The sequence below is a fragment of the Tursiops truncatus genome, chromosome 15 (genome assembly GCF_011762595.2).
Source record: "Tursiops truncatus isolate mTurTru1 chromosome 15, mTurTru1.mat.Y, whole genome shotgun sequence".
Classification (NCBI taxonomy): Eukaryota; Metazoa; Chordata; class Mammalia; order Artiodactyla; family Delphinidae; genus Tursiops; species Tursiops truncatus.
The window spans coordinates 16,006,213-16,029,725 of NC_047048.1; the positions used below are offsets into that span (position 1 = coordinate 16,006,213).

General features: G+C 47.7%; 1 protein-coding gene and 1 long non-coding RNA gene across 2 annotated transcripts; one reads left to right on the forward strand and one right to left on the reverse strand.

Moving 5' to 3' along the window:
* Positions 1-257: 257 nt before the first annotated feature.
* LOC141276473 (uncharacterized) lies at positions 258-6,738 on the reverse strand. The gene is made up of 2 exons (XR_012326058.1): positions 6,652-6,738; positions 258-1,527 (listed from the first exon to the last, which is right to left on the reverse strand). It is a non-coding gene; the product is annotated as an uncharacterized lncRNA (long non-coding RNA).
* A 1,490-nt stretch (positions 6,739-8,228) lies between these two features.
* KIF22 (kinesin family member 22) lies at positions 8,229-22,935 on the forward strand. Its single transcript, XM_033839979.2, has 14 exons — positions 8,229-8,338; positions 14,949-15,144; positions 16,702-16,829; positions 16,920-17,074; positions 17,301-17,510; positions 17,591-17,821; positions 17,958-18,111; positions 18,238-18,373; positions 20,251-20,419; positions 20,936-21,104; positions 21,488-21,555; positions 22,341-22,553; positions 22,647-22,706; positions 22,797-22,935. The coding sequence occupies exons 1-14, from the start codon at positions 8,254-8,256 to the stop codon at positions 22,842-22,844; spliced, it is 2,022 nt and encodes a 673-aa protein (XP_033695870.1). The 5' UTR covers positions 8,229-8,253; the 3' UTR covers positions 22,845-22,935.
* The last annotated feature ends 578 nt before the right edge of the window (positions 22,936-23,513 follow it).

Consider the following 23,513-nt stretch of genomic DNA (forward strand, 5'->3'; position numbering starts at 1 on the left):
TTTTGGCAGGAGATTATGATTGAAGAAAATATCCCCTTACTTAAAAACTTAAGCTTTAAAATTGCTGAATTAAGCTAATCACACATTTACCAAATATCCCCTGCTAGGATCTGGTTCTTTCCCTCTAGTCAAACTGTTTTATTGGTGCCATAACAAAGGTGTTTTTCATAGGATGCTAAAGGAGCCAAAAAGAAGACTAACTTTCTCTGGGAGGTCGGGGAAGACTGTGTGTGTGTGTGTGTGTGTGTGTGTGTGTGTGTGTGTGTGTGTGTGTGTGTGTGTGTGTGTGTGTGTGTGTGTGTGTGTGTGTGTGTGTGTGTGTGTGTGTGTGTGTGTGTGTGTGTGTGTGTGTGTGTGTGTGTGTGTGTGTGTGTGGTGTAGGGGAACAGTACTGGGCCCAGCTTATGCAGAAATGTCAAGATATGAGAACTACAAGTGGTTCAGTACAGGTGAAATGCAAATCACAATTGGGCCAAAGATGAAGCCTCATGGAAAGGCAGGAACCGCGAATATCATACTGAACTATTTAAACTTTATCTTATGAGTTACAGGGAGCCACTGAAAACTTTGCCCAGGGGATTGATAAGATTTAGAAGAATATATAATTTTCCTGGTATAAGTGGGGAAAATGGACTAAAGGTAAAGCAGGATGAGATACGAAAATAGTTAAAAGACTAGTTCTAGATCAGAAATGATGTCTATACAAAGGCAGTAATATGAGGAAAAGAGAAAAGGGAAGAATTTGAGAGATTTGAGGTGGAAGATAGGCTCAGAAGAACTTGATAACTGAATGCACGAGGGTGAGTGAAGGAGAATCTAGGAGAACTACCATGTTAGTAGCTTGGGAAACTGGGAAGACTGTTATTCTCTGAGATGGGGAATACAAAAGAAAAATTAATTAGCTTTTGGACCCATTGAGTTTCGAAATATAGTTGATTTACAATGCTGTGCCAATCTCTTCTGTACCGCAAAGTGACTCAGTTACACACATTCTTTTTTTTATATTCTTTTCCATATGGTTTATCACAGGATATTGAATATAATTCCCTGTGCTATACAGTAGGACCTTGTTGTTTATCCACCCTATATATAATAGTTTGCATCTGCTAACCCCATACTCCCAGTCCTTCTCTCCCCGCCCCCTCCCCCTTGGCAACCACAAGTCTGTTCTCTGTCTGTGAGTCTGTTTTGTAGATAGGTTCATTGGACCCACTGAGGTTTTGTTTTTTTCTTATACATTTATTTTTATTTTTGGATGCGTTGGGTCTTTGTTGCTGCGAGCGGGCTTTCTCTAGTTGCAGCGAGCGGGGGCTACTCTTCATTGCAGTGTGCAGGCTTCTCATTGCGGTGGCTTCTCTTGTTGCGGAGCACAGGCTCTCGGCGTGCGGGCTTCAGCAGTTGTGGCACGCGGGCTCAGTAGTTGTAGCACAGGGGCTCTAGAGAGCAGGCTCAGTAGTTGTGGCACACAGGCTTAGCTGCTCCGCAGCATGTAGGATCTTCCCAGACCAGGGCTTGAACCTGTGTCCCCTGCAATGGCAGGCGTATTCTTAACCACTGCACCACAAGGGAAGTTCCCCCATTGCGTTTTTTGGGTTTTGTTTGTTTGTTTTGCGGTACGCGGGCCCCTCACTGTTGTGGCCTCTCCTGTTGCAGAACACAGGCTCTGGACACGCAGGCTCAGCGGCCATGGCTCACGGGCCCAGCCGCTCCGCGGCATGTGGGATCTTCCCAGTCTGGGGCATGAACCGGTGTCCCCTGCATCGGCAGGCGGACTCTCAGCCACTGCGCCACCAGGGAAGCCCCCCCATTGAGTTTTTTTTTTTTTTTTTTTGCTGTACGCGGGCCTCTCACTCTTGTGGCCTCTCCCGTTGCGGAGCACAGGCTCCAGACGCACAGGCTCAGTAGCCATGGCTCACACGCCCAGCCGCTCCGCGGCATGTGGGATCTTTCCGGACCGGGGCACGAACCCATGTCCCCTGCATCGGCAGGCGGACTCTCAACCACTGCGCCACCAGGGAAGCCTCCCTATTGAGTTTTGATGTATCTGTGGCACATTCTGGAATGGGGACATGTCTGGATCCAACATTGGGCAGAGGGATATTTGGGAATAAAGCTTTGATAAGAGTTTGATATAGGGCTTAGATTCAGGAGTCACCAGCACACAGATAATGAAGTTCAAGTGATGGGTGTGGAAGAAGTCACCCAGGGAAACTGTAGGCATATAAAATGATAAAAGGCTGAAGTCAGAGTGGACTGGGTAACACCAGAGTTTGACAGTTGGTCCGAAGAAGAAGAATCAGTTAAAGAAATAGAGAATGGAGTGGTCTCGGAGGTGAAGGGAAGGAGGAGTGATGCACTCAAAGGCAAGACAGAAATTTCAAGGAGTGGTTAATGCCTCTGAGAAGTCAAGAAAAGGACAGACTTCAGTTTCTTTAGCTTTGGCAATCAGAAGGTCACTTATAATCTTGACAAAGAAAGTTTTGGCTGGAACCTGAAAGTTGGAGCCAGGCTGCAATTGGTTAAGGAATGAATGGGAAGTGAGGAAATACAGCGGCAAGAATTGAATATTTCAAGAAGTCTGGCTCTAGAAAGGCAGAAAATATGTAAGTAATATTTATGGGGAATGTAAGGAAAGAGGTTTTTTTTGTTTTTGTTTTTTCCTAGACAGGGGAGACGTGAGCATGAGTTAGAGTAGAGGCTGAAGATTCAGGAAAGAGGAGATAATCGATGGAGCAAGGTCTCAGAAGAGATTGGCAAGGATGCTTTATGTAGGTGTTGGAGCAGGAAACTTTAAGAGAGAAGAAAATAGAGTGAAGGTATAGGTAAGTTTGTATGTGGAGTAGGTAAAGAGTGAAACTTGAGGGAGTTAACACCTAGCCTTTACTTGTTCAGTTAAATAAGTAAAGTTACTTGCTGTGTCAGTCAGGTTCTACAAGAGAAAGAACCATGAAGAGTTATACGTACATATATACATAAAGAGATTTACTGCAAATAATTGGTTTATGCAGCTGTGGAGGCTGGCTAGGCAAGTCTGAAATCTGTAGGGCAGGGCAGCAATCTGGAAACTTCCAGGCAGGAGGAGATGGTGCAGAGTCTGCAGGTGGAATTTCTTCTTCCTCAGGGAAACCTCACTTTGGGTCTCTTTTCTTCCCTTCAGAATACGTTATTAGGTTATCAAAACCTACACTTTTAGTAACTTCATTTTATTTTTCAAAAAAGTTTTACCGCTTTATTAAAATATAATTGACAAATAAAAATTGTAACATATTTAGTGTACAAAGTGATGATTTGATATACATGGTGAGTCCCCAAGCTCCCACTGCAGAGCGCAACAGGGAGAGCCATGTCAAGGGAACACAGGGCCAGGCCTCTTGAGCAGCCCCAAGAATAGAGAGGCCTCAACCTGCACAAGCTGATGCAGTCATCCAGGAGACAGCTGAGGTCAAATCCCTAAACAACCATCCCGACAGAACCAATTCTCTAGTAACAGAAGACTCCCTTTTAGGCTACAGCTCATGGATTTCAAGAAAGTTTTTGGTCCAAAAAATTCAAGTCTAGCCAATGAAAGTGTGCAATTCTTGGTGTTATCATGAATGTGGACCTGTATGTGCTGGGGAAAGACAGCAAATACAGACCAATTTTTTTTTCCTAAATTTTTGTTTATTTATTTTTGGCCGTGTTGGGTCTTGGTTGCTGTGCATGGGTTTTCTCTAGTTGTGGCGAGGGGGGGGCTACTCTTTGTTGCGGCGCACAGGCTTCTCATTGCGGTGGCTTCTCTTGTTGCGGAGCATGGGCTCTAGGCACGGGGCCTTCAGTAGTTGTGGCTTGCGGGCTCTAGAGAGCAGGGTCAGTAGTTGTGGCACACGGGCTTAGTTGCTCCGCGGCATGTGGGATCATCCCGGACCAGGGCTCGAACCCGTGTCCCCTGCATTGGCAGGCGGATTCTTAAACACTGCGCCACCAGGGAAGCCCAGACCAATTATTAACATAGGCTATATGAGAGAACATTAAGGATGACTTCAGGTAGGAAGACTATATTAATATGTTTACATGTTAACATGTCATACATGTTTATCTATTTCAGGGAAAACAGTAGGGAGAGATGAAAAATGGAAGAGACAACTAACATTTATTGAGCATCCATTTTAAGTTTGGTACTCTTCAAAATTACCTCATTTAATTGTGACTACAATTCTATTGGAAAGTAGTAGCATTGTTCCCATTTTTCAGATGAAGTCACCAAGACAGAAGGCAGTTGATATGTTTGTAGGTGATGAGAGTCACAAGGGGGGATGTCAGAGGTCACTGTGTCCCCTCCCCACAAACTTACACCCTTGCCTATTCCCCATTAGTATTTAATAACTGAGCAAACCCAAGCAAAAAGAAACTTTTTTTTCCAATTCTCTGCTTCAGTTTGCCATCAAAATGAAATTCACCCAGAAACACTATGAATCTTAGTAGAGCAAATGAAAATGAGATCTGTTATCCTTAGTACAAAATTAGAGCTAAGAAAAATTACATTACTTCACTTGGTCATATTACAAGTATTTATTAGGTGCCTGTGATGTACCAGGAACTCTGCTAAATGTTGTTATTATACTTGTTCAAAGTCACAAACATAGTATGTAGCAAAATCAGGATTAAACTCAGGTCTTTCTGATGTTAAAACCTGGGCATTTTTCACATGTCCTTGGTTTTCAAATATCTTAGAAACAAAATCTTACAAGGAATGCCAACATGAGGATCACACAGTTGGGAAATCATGTCATGCTTCCACACACGAGTTTTGACAAATGCATATGCCTGTGTAACCCAAACTACTATCAAGATATAGGACATTACCATCACCCCAGAAAATTCCCTCTGGGCCCTTCCCAGCCACTTCCTGCCCCCAACTCTCAAGAGGCAATCACTTTTCTGACTTTGTCACCACAGACTAGTTCAGCTTGTTCTGCATTCAATCTGTTATTACATATCATGTAGCCTTTGCACTCATGAGAATAAGAGTGAAAAAGCAAACATCTTAGTATTGTTATGAAAATAGTTTTAACTTTATAGAGACCAGGGACCCCCATTTTGAGAATACCTGCTCTAGAGATTACAATATTTTGTTTTGTTTTAAACGCTAATATTCTTTTTTGTCTTCTCAAGGCAACCTCTGCAGAGCAAGCCTCATCATTCCAGTGAGCACAGCAAACTTGCCTATGCACAGCAGCCACCAAAGGTGACCTCAGTGCCTTTAGGACAGGGCCTGTGTACAGCTCGGCCGGACCCCCGGGAGCTCCTCTGGGTAGTGTCCACCCCACCCACTGTGGCTCTTATGTAATTAATTGTACATGAAATGAAGGAAAGGTTGTCCACGTGGGGGAGACTGGCATGGTTTCTTGGACACCCATGGTGCTCTATTATCTGAGGACTCCTTCTCCACCTCGCCCCCCAAGTCTGGTTCTCTCTTTTCCAGCCCGCATTCTCTTCCTCATCACTGTTGCTATGCCTGCTGTCCCAGATGACCCTCATTTAATCTTTCCAGGCTTGAAGGACAGAATTATCTGCTTCATCCACTAGTCTCTTTCCAATTTTTATGGCGTAAGCTCTTGTATTCAACTTGCCTCTGCTCTCCTTTGCTACTTAAGGATCTAGTTTGGAAGTTTTTTAAAAAAATTACTGTTTCTTTCTCTTGGAATATCAGGTGTTTAACAACCCTAATTTCCACCAGGCAGATGCAGATCTTGATACCCTCTCCTTATAATTCTTTGTTTATTGTCTGTCACCATCACCCAGTCCCACACCCATCTCCCCGGCGAAAAAAATTAACTCCAGGAAAATAAGAACCACATTTGTCTTCTTGTTCACCATGGTATCCCCACCACCTAAGACAGTGGCTAGCACACTACAACTGAACACTGTGAATGGAATTACCTTATTCTGTTTGAATATCAGTTGTTTAACAATCCTAATTTCCACCAGGCAGATGCAGATCCCTAGGAAGCAGATCCAACCATTATTCCCTTTCAAGAGCTGAAGAAATGGAGGCACAAAGAGGCTAAATAGCTCTACTCCAGGCGGCCTGGCAACAAAGCCCCGTACATAAGCTATTCTTTCAACCTCAGAAGCCCTGACTCCCTGACCTATGCTCTTTCCACTATTTCTGGCAGGTAATTTACCAAATATCTGGGAACTGGCAACAAATGTGAAAACATGAAGAGCCCCTGTGTAAAGCGGAGGGAAGACCAAACTGCTAGTCATCTAATGGTTCTCGAAGTGTGGTCTTGGAAATTCTGGAGATCCCTGAGACACTTTCAGAGGTCTCCAAGGTCAAAATTATTTTCATAATAAAACTGAGATGCCATTTGACTTTTTCCCTTGCATTCTTCCTTGGGTATACTGCCGAGTTTTCAAGAGGTTATATGATGTGTGATATTACAACAGACTGACTGCAGAAGCAGACATGAGAATCCTGGTGTTTTGTCTTGAATCAGACATTAGATTTGTAAAAATGTAAAAAATGTCACTCTTGTTACTATTTTTTTGCTTTGGAAAATAGTCATTTTTAAAATTAAAATGTTTTCTATGTTCTATGTAATGGGTTTGTTATTGTAATTTTTGGCAATTTTTTTAATGGAGATATAATTCACATAACATAAAACTTACCATTTGGGGCTTCCCTGGTGGCGCAGTGGTTGAGAGTCCGCCTGCCGATGCAGGGGACACCGGTTCATGCCCCGGACTGGGAAGATCCCACATGCCGCGGAGCGGCTAGGCCCGTGAGCCATGGCCGCTGAGCCTGCGCGTCCAGAGCCTGTGCTCAGCAGCGGGAGAGGCCACAACAGTGAGAGGCCCGCGTACCGCAAAAAAAAAAAAAAAAAAAAAAACTTACCATTTGTAAGTGTTCATTTTAGTGGTTTTTAGTACATTCACTATGTTGTGCAACTGTCTAATTCCAGAACACTTCCATCACCCCCAAAAGAAATTCCATACCTATTAGCAACAGTCCCAGTTCATCAACCTCTTACCATCCCTTGGCAATCATTAATCAACTTTCTGTCTCTACATATTTGTTTCTGTAATTTTTAAGTGCATTAATACATGTTTTAAACTTGTATTCATTTCTAACACAGTAAATATGGATAAATAAAGTCCATATAAACATAAGATCTTTGGGGCCTCAGTTTTTAAGAATTCAAAGGGATTCCAAGGGCCCAAAATTTGAGAACCACTGGTCTAATATTTGGTTTTTGATAGGCTGGACATAATGTCTAAATCAGGGCCCTACCAGGAGCTCAAAGATGGGATGATCATCCCTGGTTAGCTTCCAGAAGGTATAGGGAACTACTTAACAGACGACTAAACCCACAGGACATGGGACCAAGGGTGAAGTTGACTAAGTAACACACCGAGCCATGCTTTAACCCTCACTCCAACGTGTTGAGTGCTGAGTTACAAAGTAAAGAACATCCGAACTGGTCTCCTCGGCTCAGACATGCGACATAAGGGGACACAAATGTCACCTGGCCTCTGCACCCCAGAGTGGCTGTGGGCTCAGCAAGAGGTGAGTGCAGCGTGATTGTCCACAATCCAGCCAGCCTGGGCCTGACCTAAATTAGTGACCAGACGTTAAAGCACCGTTGACTTGTCCTGAGGGCAAGTCCCCAAACCCACAAAACAATTCCCGCCTCACAAGCGCGAGAAACAACTTCTGAAGCAAGAAATTGTAAAACCGAAGACCACTACTAGTCGTTTGGAATATTCGCATTTCCGCGAACATCTTCCTTATTCCTATAATGTGTCTAATTATGCCACTAGAATAGCAAAAATTGTATTCAGTTCAGAGAAATTTTGGGATAAATCGATGAAGTGCCTTCGACCACCCTCTGCTTGATTCGTACCAAAATTCGTAATTATTTGAGGGGGTAAAAAAATGAAGCGAAAACTCTACACTTAACGCAAATCTATGCCTCGAAACCCAGAAGGTAAAAGAAACCCAGTGCCGCGCGGCGCTCACCAGCTCCCCCGACGGCCACTGTCGCCAACGCGTCGGGCTCCGGAGTTTGCGCGGGAGCGCCAGTCGGACGTCAACGGCCGCGTAGCCGACGTGCGCGCAAGCATTCTACTCCGGGGGAAACTTTTTCTTGCAAGACTCGGAGGCGAGCCCTAGAGGGCGGAATAGGGGCGAGGCACAAGCTGAGACTTCCGGCGGCAAGTAGCCGTGATTGGTGGAGCCTGGGAAAGAGGGCGGGGCAGCGGGAAATTCGAATGGAGAGGCGGGCCCAAGGAAGGAGTAGGATGGACGCGGGGGTCCCGGCGCGGAGGCGACGCGAGATGGCGACGGCGACCTCGGGTACGCGAGCCCGGGCAGGGTGGGTGCCGCGGTCTGGAGACTTGTGGGGCGATAGGTCGGAGTCCGGTCCCGGCTCCGCGAGTTGTCCGGGAGACCCAGGAATAGCGCGGGGGCGGGGGGCGGGGGGGGGAGCTGGGAGTATGGCAGTCGTGGGCTGCTTCCTCCTCACTGTTTCTTGCTCTCGACGCAGATCAGTAGACCCGGGTTGAGACCTGGTTCCGGCGCACTTTTGAGCCCAGCGCACTTTTCCCTTGTGAGCTTCAGTTTTCTTCGTAAAATGGGGACAATGACCCATCTCAGATTACAAGAGAAAGCGAGCGAAGAGTAGCTAATACTCTAACCATAGGGACAAAAGGGAGCTGGATGCGCGTCTGGGGGAAGGGTTCATGTATGACGTGTTGTTTGGGTGCAGGGAGATGCCTGAGAGAGGTAAGAGTTTCAGACGGGCTGCAGCTGGGTGAGCTGACAGCATAGGATGTGCTGGGATCACAGAAAAGGGAAATAAGGGACTGTTTGTCTCCTTACGCTCTAGCCTTGGCAGTCAGCGCTATTTTAGGGTTGGAAAGGCTGTTAGGACATTCAGAATCTTGTTCTGCTCTCTTCCTGTAGACTGAATTCTGATCAGTGATTATAATGGGCACCATAGTAATTTATTTGAGACCTTAGTGTTTGTCAGCCTCTGTGAAGAAACAGCTATCTAGTAGGATGTCAAACACATGCTGAGCCCTTGCTAGGTGCCAGGCACAGTTGTAAGTACTTTATGGTGATGAATCATTTAATCTCCACACAATGCTATGAGGTGGTTTACTGTTATTGTTCCTGTTTTACAGATGAAGAAACTGAGGCATAGATGGGTTAAAAAGCTTGCCCAAGTTAACATAGCTAGTAAATATTGGGGTCTGAATTCACACCCAAGCCGTCTGATTCCAGAGCCTCTGCCCTTAACCATTATGCCCAAGCACATGATATTCCTGCTGTCTGAGCACAACACCCCCTCACCCTTCTAAGACCCACTGTGTCTGGTACACAGTAGATATCATAAAAATGCTTGAATGAACATTGTCCCTTCCCTAGAGGAGCTTATAGTCTGTTTCAGTAGATAGTCATATAAATCTATAACATGAAAAGCAACGAGAGATATGTATAACCTGCTATAGGGAGTGCAGAAGCTGAAGTAAACCCTTGGGTATTCTGGGAAGACTTCATTAAGGAAGTGATATTTGAAGTGGGTTTCAAAGGTTGGATAGGAGTTTGCCAGGCTTTGGTGGGATGAAAAGACCACCAAATGATTGATTTCTTTTTTATGATGTAAAGAGAGGCCAAAGATGCTCTCTTTGGCTCAATTTCCTCATCAGTAAAAGAAGAGTTAAGTTGAATGAAGCTTGGAAATTGTGGGAGAGGGGAAAATTAGGAGAAATAATTAGAAGTGCTAGCTTTGCCCAACCTTGAAGTTGCTTTTATGATGAAAGGGCTAGACCATTGGCAGATGTGTGCATGTGACTCTCCATCTGTCCTCCCCTGGACTGTGAGCTTTGAGGCAAGAATGGCAGTGGCCACTTTTATGAAGAAAACAGGAAACGAACAAGCCAATGTTTTATGTTAGTCAGTCAGATCTTAATTTGTTCAGCAAATATTCCCTGAGAGCCTAGTCTGTGCCTGGCATTGGGAATATAAAGGTGAGCAGAGTTCACAGTTACTTGGAGAAGACAGACAAATATGCAGTTACAGTGGAGTGTGATGAGTGCTTGGATGGAGAGCCCATGGAGAGCCATGGGCTCACCTAACAGAGCCTTAATTGGGCAGTAATTTTACAAGGGAAGGTTTTTTTTAGAGGAAGTAAGGTGTAAGGATTTACCTCAATTGCTTGGGAGGCGGCAGGAGGTGGTAAGGAAGATATTCCAGGGAGAGAGAATAGCATATGCAAAGGCCCAAAGGTGTGAGAGAACTTGGTGTGTTGTAGGGATTGAAGGAAATTCATTATGACTGAGAGCTTACAATACAAGGAAGGAAGTGGAGGGAGAATGATTGGAAGAGAATGAGACTGGAGGCAAGGAGACCAGCTGGGAGGCTGTTGAGATGAAGACAACCTTGGCAAAGATTGTGCAGTGGGGATGGAGAGAAGTACACTCATTTAAAAAGGTAGACTTGACAGATGTTAATGAAGAACTGGTGTGGGAAATGAGAGAGAAGGTGGAGTTAAGAAAGACTCTCCCATCTTTGGGATTGGTTCCATTTATTTACATTAGAGAGCATAGAAGGAAGATGGGGTTGCAGAGAGATGGGGAAGGATTCAGTTTAAGATGGGTGAAGTTTGAAATACCTGAGAACCATGTAAGAAGAGGTGTCAGGGCAACAGCTGGGAATGCAGATCCGAAGTTCAGGAGAGCCTGTGGTGTGGAGGTGTCAATTAGGAGTCATCAGCTTTGAGGCAGTAACTGAAGCCAAGAGAGCAGGTGACCTTGCCCATGATTAGTCAGTCAGTAGTGGTTCTCAACTAGGGGCAGTTTTGTTCCCCGTGGGGACATTTGTGATGTCTGGAGACATTTTTGGTTGTTACACTGGTGGGACAGGGGGGTATGTGCTACACTTCCTACAGTGCACAGGGGGTCCCACCCCCAAAGAATTGTCCAGCCCCCAATATCATTAGTGCAGAAATTGAGCAACCCTGATCTGGAGAGAGGATAGAAGGAGTTTAGGAAAAACATTTAAGACTGGCAGAAACTGAGAAGGAGTGAATAGAGAGCTGGTGGGTGGCAGGGAAACTAAGGGAAAAGTAGTTTCCCAAAGGAAAGCAGATCAAGGGTGTTGAATACTGCTGCGAAGTCAAACAGGATGGGGACCTAGCTTGCCTATTGTATTTAGCAGTAAGGAGGTCATTGGTGACCCTGCTGAGGGCAGAAGTGAGTTGCTGCCTTGAGGGGAGTGAGTAGCAAGAGAAAGTGCAATAATAACAATAACAATAGCTTACGTTGCTGAGTACTTACTGCCAGCACTGTGCTAAACATTGTATGTACGTTATTTCTCTGACTCCTCACAGTCTTATGAGGGTAGATACTGTCATTTTTATAACAAGCAACTAAGGCTTCAGCTTCCCTGGTGGTTCAGTGGTTAAGAATCCGCCTGCCAATGCAGGGGTCACGGGTTGGAGCCCTGGTCCCGGAAGATCCCACATGCCGCAGAGCAACTAAGCTCCCTGAGCCACAACTACTGAGCCCACGTGCCACAACTACTGAAGCCCACGCGCCTAGAGGCTGTGCTCCGCAACAAGAGAAGCCACCGCAATGAGGAGCCCACGCACTGCAAGGAAGAGTAGCTCCAGCTCGCCACAACTAGAGAAAGCCCGCGCACAGCAACGAAGACCCAACACGACCAAAAATAAATAATTAATTTTTTTAAAAAGGTAACTATCCAAAAACAAACAAACAAACAAAAACTAACGCTTGAAGAGGTTAAGAAGCCTTCCCAAGGTCATACAGCTGGTAGATGGAACTTGTCTCCGACTCTAAGGCCCATGGGGATACAAAGATGAAGGGGCTGAGAAGACCCGAGGAATCACATAATGAACTTTGGAGTTAGACCTTCATCTGAAACTGTCACTAGCTAGCTGTTGACTATGGGCAACCTAGCTAACCTCTCTATACTGACGTTTCCTCATTTGGAAAATGGATGAATATATAATAAAACACTTACTGAGCTTTTATCAAGTACCAGTGCTGTGCTAAGCACTTTTACATGAATTACCTTATTATTGCCTTAACAGCCCAACGAGTAGTTATTTTTATTTATTCCCACTTTTACAGGTGTGGAAATTGAGGCACAGGAATGGAAAATCATTTCCCCAGGTTATTTAGTTAGTTGTAAGTGGCAGAGCTGGGATTAGAACCCAGGCCATCTTACCTTGAATTTTTTCCAACCTTGAATTATTACCAACCTGCTTACTATGTACTAGTTACTCTGTTGACATTTTACTTCTTTCAATCCTTGTTAAGCTCTTCCAAGGCCCTCCCCACCCCATTTTATAGACAAGGAAACTGGGGCATATGGATGTTAAATCACTTGCCCAGGGTCACAAGCTAATAAGTGTTAGAGCTGGAATTTAAATTCAGCTCTGTCTAGCCAGAGTCTCTACTCTTTCTTCAACACCAGACTTCCCCTTCCCTTCGTATTGATCACTGAACTTCCTTAAGTGCTTCTGTATCTGCCATCTTCCTCTGTTCTCACCAAAAAAACCCTGGGAAAGATAGGAAAGGAGAGGCTCCTGCACACATTTTTGACAAGTCAGTGAACCTCTTTGCATCTTAGCTTTCTTAACTGCACAGGTGCATCTGCAGGTTTACTTCTGACTTTTAGGATTGCCATGAAGGTCAAGTGAAAACTAGATGCCAAGTGCTTTGTAAACCTTACAGTGAGAAATGGTGTTACTAGCTTCATTTGTCAGATGAAGGAACAGAGGCCCAGTTTTTGTTTTTTTTTAATATTTATTTATTTGGCTGCGTTGGGTCTTAATTGTGGCATGTGGGATCTTCCTTGCGGCACGCAGAATCTTTTGTTGCGGCATGCGGGGTCTAGAGTGCACGGGCTCAGTAGTTGCAGCACACGGGCTCAGTAGTTGCGGCACGTGGGCTCAGTAGTTGTGACGTGCGGGCTTAGTTGCCCTGCGGCATGTGGGATCTTAGTTCCCCAACCAGGGATCGAACCTGCGTCTGCTGCATTGGAAGGCGGATTCTTAACCACTGGACCACCAAGGAAGTCCGAGGCCCAGTTTTTGGAATGGACTGTCTGCTATGTGTATAACTTACTTATGCATAAGTTTCTTCCCAGGGTTAGTCCACCTTTTTGTCCTGCTGTTTCTGTGTGGCCAGCCTCTTGCCTTATATGAGGCCTGTGGTTCCCAACAACCAGCTGCTACCACCAGCAAAAAAGGAGAGAGTCAGAGCTACCAAGAACTTTCCCATGTACCCAGTTGGTACATCACAGGGAGGCAATACGACATCCTCATTAGAAGCAGATTTTTAGAGATGAGATCTAGGTTTGAATTCTGCTGTTAGCTGTGAGTTACAGCATGGTATCCTCCAATATAAAATAGAGAAATACCCTCCTCGTAAGATTTTTTTCAGCCCATTCAATCCTCACAGAAATAGACTTTTTTTTTTAGTTTTATCTTAACTGTGTTTTCTGATGATAAAAATAATTCATAATCCCCCCCCCAGCCCCCTGCCAAATGACTTAGATTTAATTATGGGAAGCAAACTAAACAGAAATCTTACCATAGATGATTGCATGTTAGCGCCTTTGCAAACTGAGCTGGGACAGAAAGGGACTGGGGTCTGCTTCTTAACCTCATCCCTTCCAAAGATGTCCACAGTGTCATTATTATTATTATTATTTAATGCAAACATTACAGCATTACAGAACTGGGTAACATAGAAAATAAACCCACATAATCCCCCATTGAGAGAAAACCATCATTAACAGGTTGGCGGTGGGCATATGTATGTATGTATGTATTTATATGTATAATAAACCAGGTAAGAAACAAAGGCACAGAAAGGTCAGGCAGTTCATTGACTGATTTTAGATAGGGGCATATGTCAACTCTTTTAATCCTAGAACAACCCCATGAGGTCCTGGTCTGCTACACCTTGACTGATCAAAGTGTGTCCCACCAGCAGTAGCAGCGTCACCTGGGAGTTGCTAGAAATGCAGAACCTTAGGCACCTCCCCAGGGACTGAAGCCAAATTCATATTTTAACTAGATCTTCCAGGTTATTTGCGTATACATTACAGTCTACACCCCACTGGACCTACTTACTAAGTAGGATAGGAACTGAGGCCAAGCTTGGGGACACCCACAGCATGGCCAGGGTGGAAAGAGCTTCCCCCAAAATGAGCTGTGGCCCCCAGCCCTCCCAGTGGTATCCGCAGGACCCCAGCCTCCAGGCCTCCTTCCCTGCCTCTGTTGTCAAGGTTACGGGGGTCTCTAGTCTACTAAGATGCTGGGGTTTTGTTCTGCTTATTCCTCTGAAGAGCAAAAAGACACAATGTAGATTATGGTACAAGATAAAGTAATAGCCGCATGGCTCCAGGCATAAAACACTGAGGTGCTTGGAAGAGCTGCTGTGCCTCTACGAGTGTCTTCACTGGTAAAATGGGACTAACAGAAGCTACCTCTCAGTGACACCATGGAGATTAAAGTGTGCCTAGCATGTAGTCAGTGCTTCATAAATGTTAACGTTTGCTAAGTACGCAATCTGGTTTACAGTCCCAGCCTATAGATAATCTCTCTCCTTCAAACCCCACCGCACCCTGCCCCAGTGCACTCTGCCTGAGACCATGTATTTGATTCATCTTTTTCTTCCATCCTGCCCTTCTGTGCTCGCCGTCACCAAGAGAACACAGTTCTCCTGCCTCACCAGTTCTCCAAGGGGGCCGTGCTTTCACACCTCCAGGCTTTTGCACGTGCCTTTCTTTCTGCCTGGAATGCTTGGCAGTGACCCTACTCATCCTTCAGGGGTCAGCTAAGTTAACTACCTCCTCCTCCAAGACCCCTACCCTTACTTCTCAGCAAAGCTACCACCATACTTCACACCTAAAAATTGTCTTCTTCCAGGAGCCGGTCGCTGTCGGCTAAGCAAGGTGGGAGCTGGCCGGCGCCCACCTCCAGCTCGAGTAAGGGTAGCTGTGCGACTGCGGCCATTTGTGGATGGAGCAGCTGGAGAAAGTGATACCCCCTGTGTACGGGGCCTGGACAGCTGTTCTCTAGAGATTGCCAACTGGAGGAACCACCAGGAGACTCTCAAATACCAGTAGGGTTCAGGCCACTCTCCCTTCTATCCTCTCTCTCGTAGGCCTGCTCACACTATCACTTGCCCAGACAGTTTCTCAGACCTTCCTCCTCAGGATCCTTGCTCCTTCCTTAGCACAGCTTTGTTCGCCACACCTTCGTTTGTTCATTCAGAAAATGTTCATAGGTGCCTACTGTGATAGGTTCTCTGTAGGATACTGTGGGGAAAACTGGGGGCTGAATCAGACACAAGTTACTGTTCATGGTCTTACAGGGGAAATAGGCACAAAGTGGGGAAGGAGCAGCAAAGGTAAGCAGGGGAGCCCCACCTCGGGTCTTGGGGAGGTGTGGGAAGGGTTGGGGGAGCACAGACCAGCTAGCCAACCCAGGCTACAGCTGGGTGGTGTTGGAGACAACCACTTACGTTTGGGGACAGAACTCACAAGGGCAGCTACTTTAAAATTCCTTTGGAGATTTAAAGTTCAGCCTCCTTGGCCTGTTATTCTAGGCCAGAGGGTGGCAAACTACAGTCTGCAGGTCAAATCTGCCGAGAATCTTTTTTTTTTTTTTTTTTTTTTTTTTTTTTTTTTTGCTGTACGCGGGCCTCTCACTGTTGTGGCCTCTCCCGTTGCGGAGCACAGGCTCCGGACGCACAGGCTCAGCGACCATGGCTCACGGGCCCAGCCGCTCCACGGCATGTGGGATCCTCCCAGACCGGGGCGTGAACCCATGTCCCCTGCATCGGCAGGCGGACTGTCAACCACTGCGCCACCAGGGAAGCCCTGCTGAGAATCTTTTTGTAAATAAAGCTTTATTGGAACACAACCACACTCGTTTATTTACATATTATCTGTGGCTGTTTTCTGCCCGAAGGCAGCGGCAGAGTTGAGTAGTTGTGAAAGGAACCATGTGGTCCACAGAGCCCCAAATATTTACTATCTGGCTTTTTATGGAAGAAGTTTGCCAACCCTGTTCTCGGCCCTTGACAATTTGGTTTCAGTTTCTTTCCAGCCTTATTCCCCCTAATATATGCTACACTCCACGTATACTAATCCCTGCTGTGGCCTTAGCCACAGCTTCTCTGCTGGAGTGCAGTGAATGGACTACAGGTGTGTTGAGTCTCATCTAGTCATAAGCAGCATCCTCTCTTTACTCCATTACTGTGTACAAATACTACTTTCTGTATATCCTGTGATATACCCTGCCCTTTCATACCATGTCTTGTTTGTGTGCTATTTTTGATAGAGTATCTTTCTCTTCTCTGGCAAAATCCTCCTTCCCCAGGCAGAGTGCTACTCCTCCTTGTGCGTTCCCACCTTCGTTTCCTGAATTGCAGCAAAGTATGGGTATCTATCTATGCCACCAGGCTGCAGAACTCCCAAGAGCAGGGACATCAAATTCATCTCTGTGTTTCTACGCCAATACAGAGACTGGGATGGAACGGTGTTCAGTGGGTGCTTTCTTAGGTCTTTGTGCAAGAAAAAGGATAGAGACTCTTAAATCTGAGACCAGTTTTATCCTCTTGGTCTGGGCGAGAATGGAACCCTCCACTAATCCCCTCCTTTCTTCCTGCCTGCAGGTTTGATGCTTTCTATGGGGAGAGGAGCTCTCAGCAGGACATCTATGCAGGATCAGTGCAGCCCATCCTAAGGCACCTGTTGGAAGGGCAGAATGCCAGTGTGCTTGCCTATGGGCCCACAGGAGCAGGTGAGGAAGCCAGATACAGAACAGCTATGGGTCAGAAAGGACTCGGGAGTGGGGAAGAAATTCTCACAGCTCTTTCCACTCCTTTTCCAGGGAAGACGCACACAATGCTGGGCAGCCCAGAGCAACCTGGGGTGATTCCCCGGGCTCTCATGGACCTCCTACAGCTCACAAGGGAGGAGAGCGCTGAGGGCCGACCATGGGCCCTCTCTGTCACTATGTCCTATTTAGAGATCTACCAGGAAAAGGTGAGGCCCCTTTCTTATCGGGGAGGGAAGAGACAAAGGGTCAAAATCAGACCCAGTTCTGGAACATGAAGCTCTGCTCTAGCAAGAAGGCGTAAGACCTGGAAAGACAGAGATTGGGGTAGTGGATGGCACAACTCTGAGAATCAGCAGAGAAAAGGAGCCCGATAGCCAGGAAGTAAGCAGCCTGTAACTGGAGGATTGGCCCTACCTCCCACTGCTCAAACAGGTATTAGACCTCTTGGAACCTTCATCAGGAGACCTGGTGATCCGAGAAGACTGCCGAGGAAACATCCTGATTCCGGGCCTCACGCAGAAGCCCATCACTAGCTTTGCTGATTTTGAGCGGCATTTCCTGCCAGCCAGTCGAAATCGGACAGTAGGAGCCACGAGGCTCAACCAGCGCTCCTCCCGCAGTCACGCTGTGCTCCTGGTTAAGGTGAGGCCCACTGACAGGGGTGAGGACCAGGGAAGCCCCTGGAGCCTGAGCTAAACTGGAGCCCTTGCTCTTACCCCCAGGTGGATCAGCGGGAACGTTTGGCCCCATTTCGCCAGCGGGAGGGAAAACTCTACCTGATTGACTTGGCTGGCTCAGAGGACAACCGGCGCACAGGCAACAAGGGCCTGCGGCTGAAGGAGAGTGGAGCCATCAACACCTCCCTCTTTGTACTGGGCAAGGTGGTCGATGCGCTGAACCAGGGCCTCCCTCGGGTGCCCTACCGGGACAGCAAGCTTACTCGCCTGTTGCAGGTCAGGCCTCCCATCTCGGGTAAAAGGAGCTGGAGAAGGGGGTTCTCAGGCCTCCTGGGGTGTTGGGGAACAGCAGTCAGATAAGGGGAAGGTGGGGCTTCTGACCCACCCACCCTGCCCCATCCCCGTCCCTTAGGACTCTCTGGGTGGCTCAGCCCACAGCATCCTGATCGCCAACATTGCCCCTGAGAGACGCTTCTACCTAGACACAGTCTCTGCACTCAACTTTGCAGCCAGGTCCAAGGAGGTGATCAATCGGCCTTTTACCAATGAGAGCTTACAGCTTCATGGTGAGGACTGGGGTTGGTAGGAGTGGAAAGGCCCATTCTGGACAGCTGGGGAGTTTGCTGAGTCCACCAAGCATCAGCATAGAAGTTGACACCCCCTTTTTCCCCTACCCTGCCATCTTCCCCTAGTCTTGGCACCTATTAAACTGTCTAAGAAAGAACTGCTAGGCCCATCAGAAGCAAAGAGAGCCCGAGGCCCTGAGGAAGAGGAGACTGGGAGTCCTGAACCCCCAGCAGCTCCATCTTCTACCTCCCAGAAACTCAGGTGAGCAGAGAGGGAGGGGTCTTGGGCATATTCCCTTTCCTGTTGTGTCTGGGTCGGGTGCAGAGTAGCATTGGGTTTAGCCTGTCAGATCCTTGGGCTGTAATCTTGTTCTTCCACTGGATTCACCCAAAATCCTCTACTGAATTCACTGAAGTGCTAAGATCAACCTCCAGCCTTGACGCTGCAGCTGGGGGCCATAAGGAGGCTCCCCCTTGAGCTCCTAGCCCCGCCTTTCTGTTTTCCAACCCCTTTAGGCAGTCAGCAAAATCTCACATTTTGGCACCGATGTTTCAAGGATGAGTACTTTTGCTTCTGGTTCAAGGAGTAATGAGGACCCGGTCTTTCAGGTCCCAAGGGTAAGAGCAAAGCAAAGGAGATAAGAGATGAAGAGAGATGTCTCATTGAGACTCAGTCTGTATGTTAGAGTCCAACCTTTCTGTCACTTTCCATGGAGTCAGTTGCTGTCCTAACTTTGCCCTGCTTCTACCCTCAATCCAAACAAAGCCTCTCTAACCCAGGGAGGTGTGTGGCCTCCCTCCCTGGTTCTGATAGCCCCACCTCATGGCCCAGTATGCACTAATATTCAGGTCACCCCTGTTTAGTGGTCTTGCTTTCCGTGTCTGGCCACCTAGCCCTTCAAGGAACCAGCTGCAGTTTGAACTTTGTCCTTTTTCTATCCCTAACCCAAATAAAGCTTCTCTAAACTCTATAAGTCCTAAGACTAGAGGCGGCCAAGGATTAGTGTACAGTCTGCCCCAGGGGACTATTGTAGTGAAGGATGGCATACATAAAAAGGTGCCTGGTGCTTGTGTTCACTTGGAACCCCATCTCCAATCCTGTCCTTCTTAAGCCATTTGTCACCAGTCCCCTCTCCTATGTGTACAGACTGAGAGAAACACACACACCCATACATCTGTATTATGTGTGAAACAGGCATGGTCTCTGTCAGATAGGCATCTTGGGTAATCTCAGAGAATGGGGCACATCAGACCTAGACAGACCCTGCCTTCAGGGAGCTCAAGTTTCAGTAGAGGAAGCAAGATGGGAACATCAGTATACGATGCAAGGTCGATAGTACAGAGCACAATAAGGAAGGAGGATCCTCTTGTTCTGTGAGAGCCGGGAAGGAAGAAATGACTTCTGTGTTCACCCATATTTTCTGATCCTGCTCTTCTAGGCACTTATACACAAAGAACAGGACAGTCTCTGTCCTCCAGGAGCTAGTTCACAGTGTAGGAAAGAAGATATACAATCAAGCTGGCATCGTGGGAAAGGGGGCATCAAACTGACTTTGAATGATAATTGAGATCAGGTGTGAGGGGAAAAATTCCAGACAGAAGGAACAAATGTTAGACATTACCATGTTCAGATTAAGTCAGGACTCTGTTTGAATGGGCCTTTCCTACTGCTCACAGGAGAAAGGCTTGGCATTTGAGGTCTTCAGTAGTTTTCAGAGCCCTGCTGAAGATGACCTCCTCTGAATCTTTCACCGACTACCCCTCCAAATGGACAGGCACCTGGCCCTTGCTATCACCTTATCACTGTCTCTTACTTTGTTAGACAGTGAGTGCCTTCAGGGCAGGGTGGTGTCCTAGACCCCATGAATACCTGCCACTCAGGTGTTCATTAAATGCTTCTTCTCATCTGATCTGGCATCCCTGAGAAGTTACTTGGGCAGGTAGAGATCAATCCCCCTTCGCCTGAAGAAGGCACAGCACCCAGAGAGTCTCGATGACTTGTTCAGGGTTGCCTAGCAAGTTAACACCAGGGTTCTGGAACCACAGAAACACCACGTTAAGGCAGGATGAGGGGAATCTGCGGCTGGAGAGGGTGATGAGAGAAGAGGTAAGTGGGGAGTAACCTCTTTGTCTGCTCAGCCCTCTACAGAAGCTAAATAGCATGGACCCAGCTATGGTGGAGCGCCTTCTAAGCTTGGACCGTCTGCTGGGCTCCCAGGGGAGCCAGGGGACCCCTCTGCTGAGCACCCCGAGGCGAGAGCGGATGGTGCTTATGAAGACAGTGGAGGCGAAGGATCTGGAAATTGAGGTAAGTGTTGGGGGGTTGAGGCTGGGATTCCTACTGGCCTTGAGAAGCAGCCTGAGGATCTTCAGATAGGGAAGGACACTGAAAGGCTGGACCAGCATCCAGTTTTCACCCAACACTGGAATCCCTCAGTTCTCCAGCTTCTGCTTGAATGTCCTTAACATGGCTGAACTTTGAAAAATAATTGAGGTCAGATGTGAGGAGGTGAGAGAAAAAAGAATTCCAGGTAAAAGTACAAATGCAAGACACTGCCATTTCCTAAAACTCAGTGCATATTAAGTGAGGACTCTCTGCTTGAACTTCCCTTCAGTATTTCATAAGGAAGCTTGTTCCACCTCTGGACAGCCCTGATTATTAGAAAGCCCTTAATTACATTGGGCTCCAGCTGTCTCCTGGTAATTTCTCCTGTTGGTCCTCGCCCTGCCCTTTTAAGGCCTCAGAGCCCTGCACACTCACTGTCCTAATCTACTGCCCTAAAGTTGGTTCTGGGTCATATCTCTCCCTGATCCTTTCTAACAGAGGCTTAAGATGAAGCAAAAAGAACTGGAAGCCAAGGTGCTGGCCCAGGAGGCTGCAGACCCAAAGGAGAAAGAGAACTACTCTCCCACAATGCTCCGACCCCTTGCCCGCCGCACAGTCACAGTGGCTAAGCCCCTCAAAAAGGCTGTGGTGATGCCCCTACAACTGAGTAAGTTTGGCTCTGGCGGTCAGGAGGGCCCAGATAACAGAGATCTTAGAAGGAAGGAGGTGTTTGGAGCAGCTGTCCTCATGTCACTCATGTCCTCCCACCATGGGAAGGGGGAGGAGGATGTGAAATAAGAGCTGGGTGCACTGCTCCCGGGCATTTAGTACCATGGGGTAGACTGACCAGTGCATGACTGATTATCATGCAAGACCAACTGAGATTAGTTTCAAATACAGGTATAAGAAAGGCCGTGTGGAAACAGAACAAAAGAAGATTAACTCAGGCTGGAGGGGAACTGGGGAATCAATGATGGAAGAACCAAGTGGCTACTGGGGGGCTGAAAAGTGGCCTCTGCTGTGATTCCAGCTCACAATTCTTGCTTTCAGTTCAGGAGCAGGCAGCATACCCAAATGCCGAGATCCATATCTTGAAGAAGAAAGGCCGGAAGAGAAAGGTGAGACTAGCAGAAGGCTTAAGCTATACCTAGAACCCAGGAGAAGTAAGGGGTAGAGAGCTCTAGTGGGAAGAGTACTGGCCAAAGAGTTACATGGCCTGTCAGAACACTTATCAGCTATTTACAACTCCTCCAAGTTGCTTACCCTCTGAATGCAGTGATGTCTCACAGGGCATTTAGGATGACATGCAGTAATATGAATGTACTTAGTGGGCTGGGTGTCCATCACCTGTTACTTTCCTTTCTTCGTGATGGCTCTTACTCTCAGTAGCTACTTACTAGGTACAGTGTGCAGCCTGGGTCCTGTCCTCTACAAACTTCAGAGCCCATTTAGGCAAACAGCCTAAACAGTCAAGAAATGAAACAACACTGAAAGACCTACCTAAAAACTGAGATGACATCGGGAGTGTGTCACTTGTTGAGTACCTTCTATGTGCTTTCCTAGGGGTGAAAGAGCTTATTCTTTCCTTTTAGAAGTGAGGAACCAGATTTAAGAGCTTACTATGTGTTTTACATTCATTAACTCATTTGATCTTCACAGCAACACTATTCTACTCTTTCACAAGTCGGATAAAATGAGAATCAACCCAGAGAGTGACCAGAGGGAAGGGTTTTGGGACAGACACTGTACAGGAGGGAAAAGAAAGAGAGGCTGGGGAGGGCCGGGAGGTAGGTGCTGTTAGGTTCCTATCCTTGGCAGAGGAGTCCAGAGTGGTGAACAGCACCCGGCAGTAAACCACTGCTGTTACTGCTGTTTCTGTCACTCACCTCCTCCTGCCTCATAGCTGGAGTCCCTGGATGCCTCAGAGCCGGAGGAGAAGGGTGAGGACTGCTGGGAGCTACAGATCAGCCCGGAGCTACTGGCCCATGGGCGCCAAAAAATATTAGATCTGCTGAATGAAGGGTCAGCCCGGGATCTGCGCAGCCTGCAGCGCATTGGGCAAAAGAAGGCTCAGCTCATCGTGGGCTGGAGAGAGCTCCACGGGCCCTTCAGCCAGGTAATGGCCCAGGGAGGACAGCCCCGGAATGGAGTTGGGTGGGGGGAGCCTGGCATTCCCTAGACCCCTTCCCCATCGCTGCTGTCCTGCCAGGTGGAGGACCTGGAACGCGTCGAGGGCATATCCGGGAAACAGATGGAGTCGTTCCTGAAGGTGAGCTCACGAGACTCGGGCCCCCTCCTCCCTCTAGCCTGTGCCCTGCCCGGCCCTAACGCCGGTCTCCCTTTCCCTCCTGTGTTGCAGGCGAACATCCTGGGTCTTGCCGCGGGCCAGCGCTGTGGGCCCTCCTGACTGCCGGCTGTCCTCCTCCCTCTGCCTTTTTTTTTTTCTTTTTAAATCCTAGTGTAATTGCTTGTCCTGTAAATACAGTTTTCACTCCGTTGCTTCAGCCTGATTCTTGGGACTGCGAGGGCGGGGCCGGGGTATAATTGCTTTTGGGATGGGCCACAAGCTTTACGGGTTAACTTCTTTGGGCGCCATCTTTGGGAAAACACGAAGCAGCGCAGGATTGTAAATAAACCGCTGGAGTGGGAGGGGGAAGGGACGGTGGCCGAGAGGACACAAAAAGCTACCGCGAGAGTCCGAGGACGACAACCGTTAGGCGGGCGCGCGCTTAGAGTTTAGCCCCGCCCCATCCGTACCCCCGGCGCGCGCTCCCCTACTCTCCCGCTCGGCAACGACAGCGAGCTTGTGCGCGTGCGCGCGAAATAACGGCCGCTGGTGGAGGGAGGCGGGGGGTGGAATCTTTGAGGGGGGAAAGAGAAGCCGCCCCGTCTCCCGCGCGCCCACCACCTGCGCCATCGTCAGCCAATCAGAGGCCGCCTCAGGGGTCTCGCGCTTAGGGCGACTCCAGCTGCTGGGTGGCTCCCCCGTCCCTCCTCCCGCCAGAGTCCCTCTCGTACCTCCCCCCTCCCGCTGGCCTCGCGCGCGCTCGCGCTCGCGCCCGCTCCAGCCTCTTGT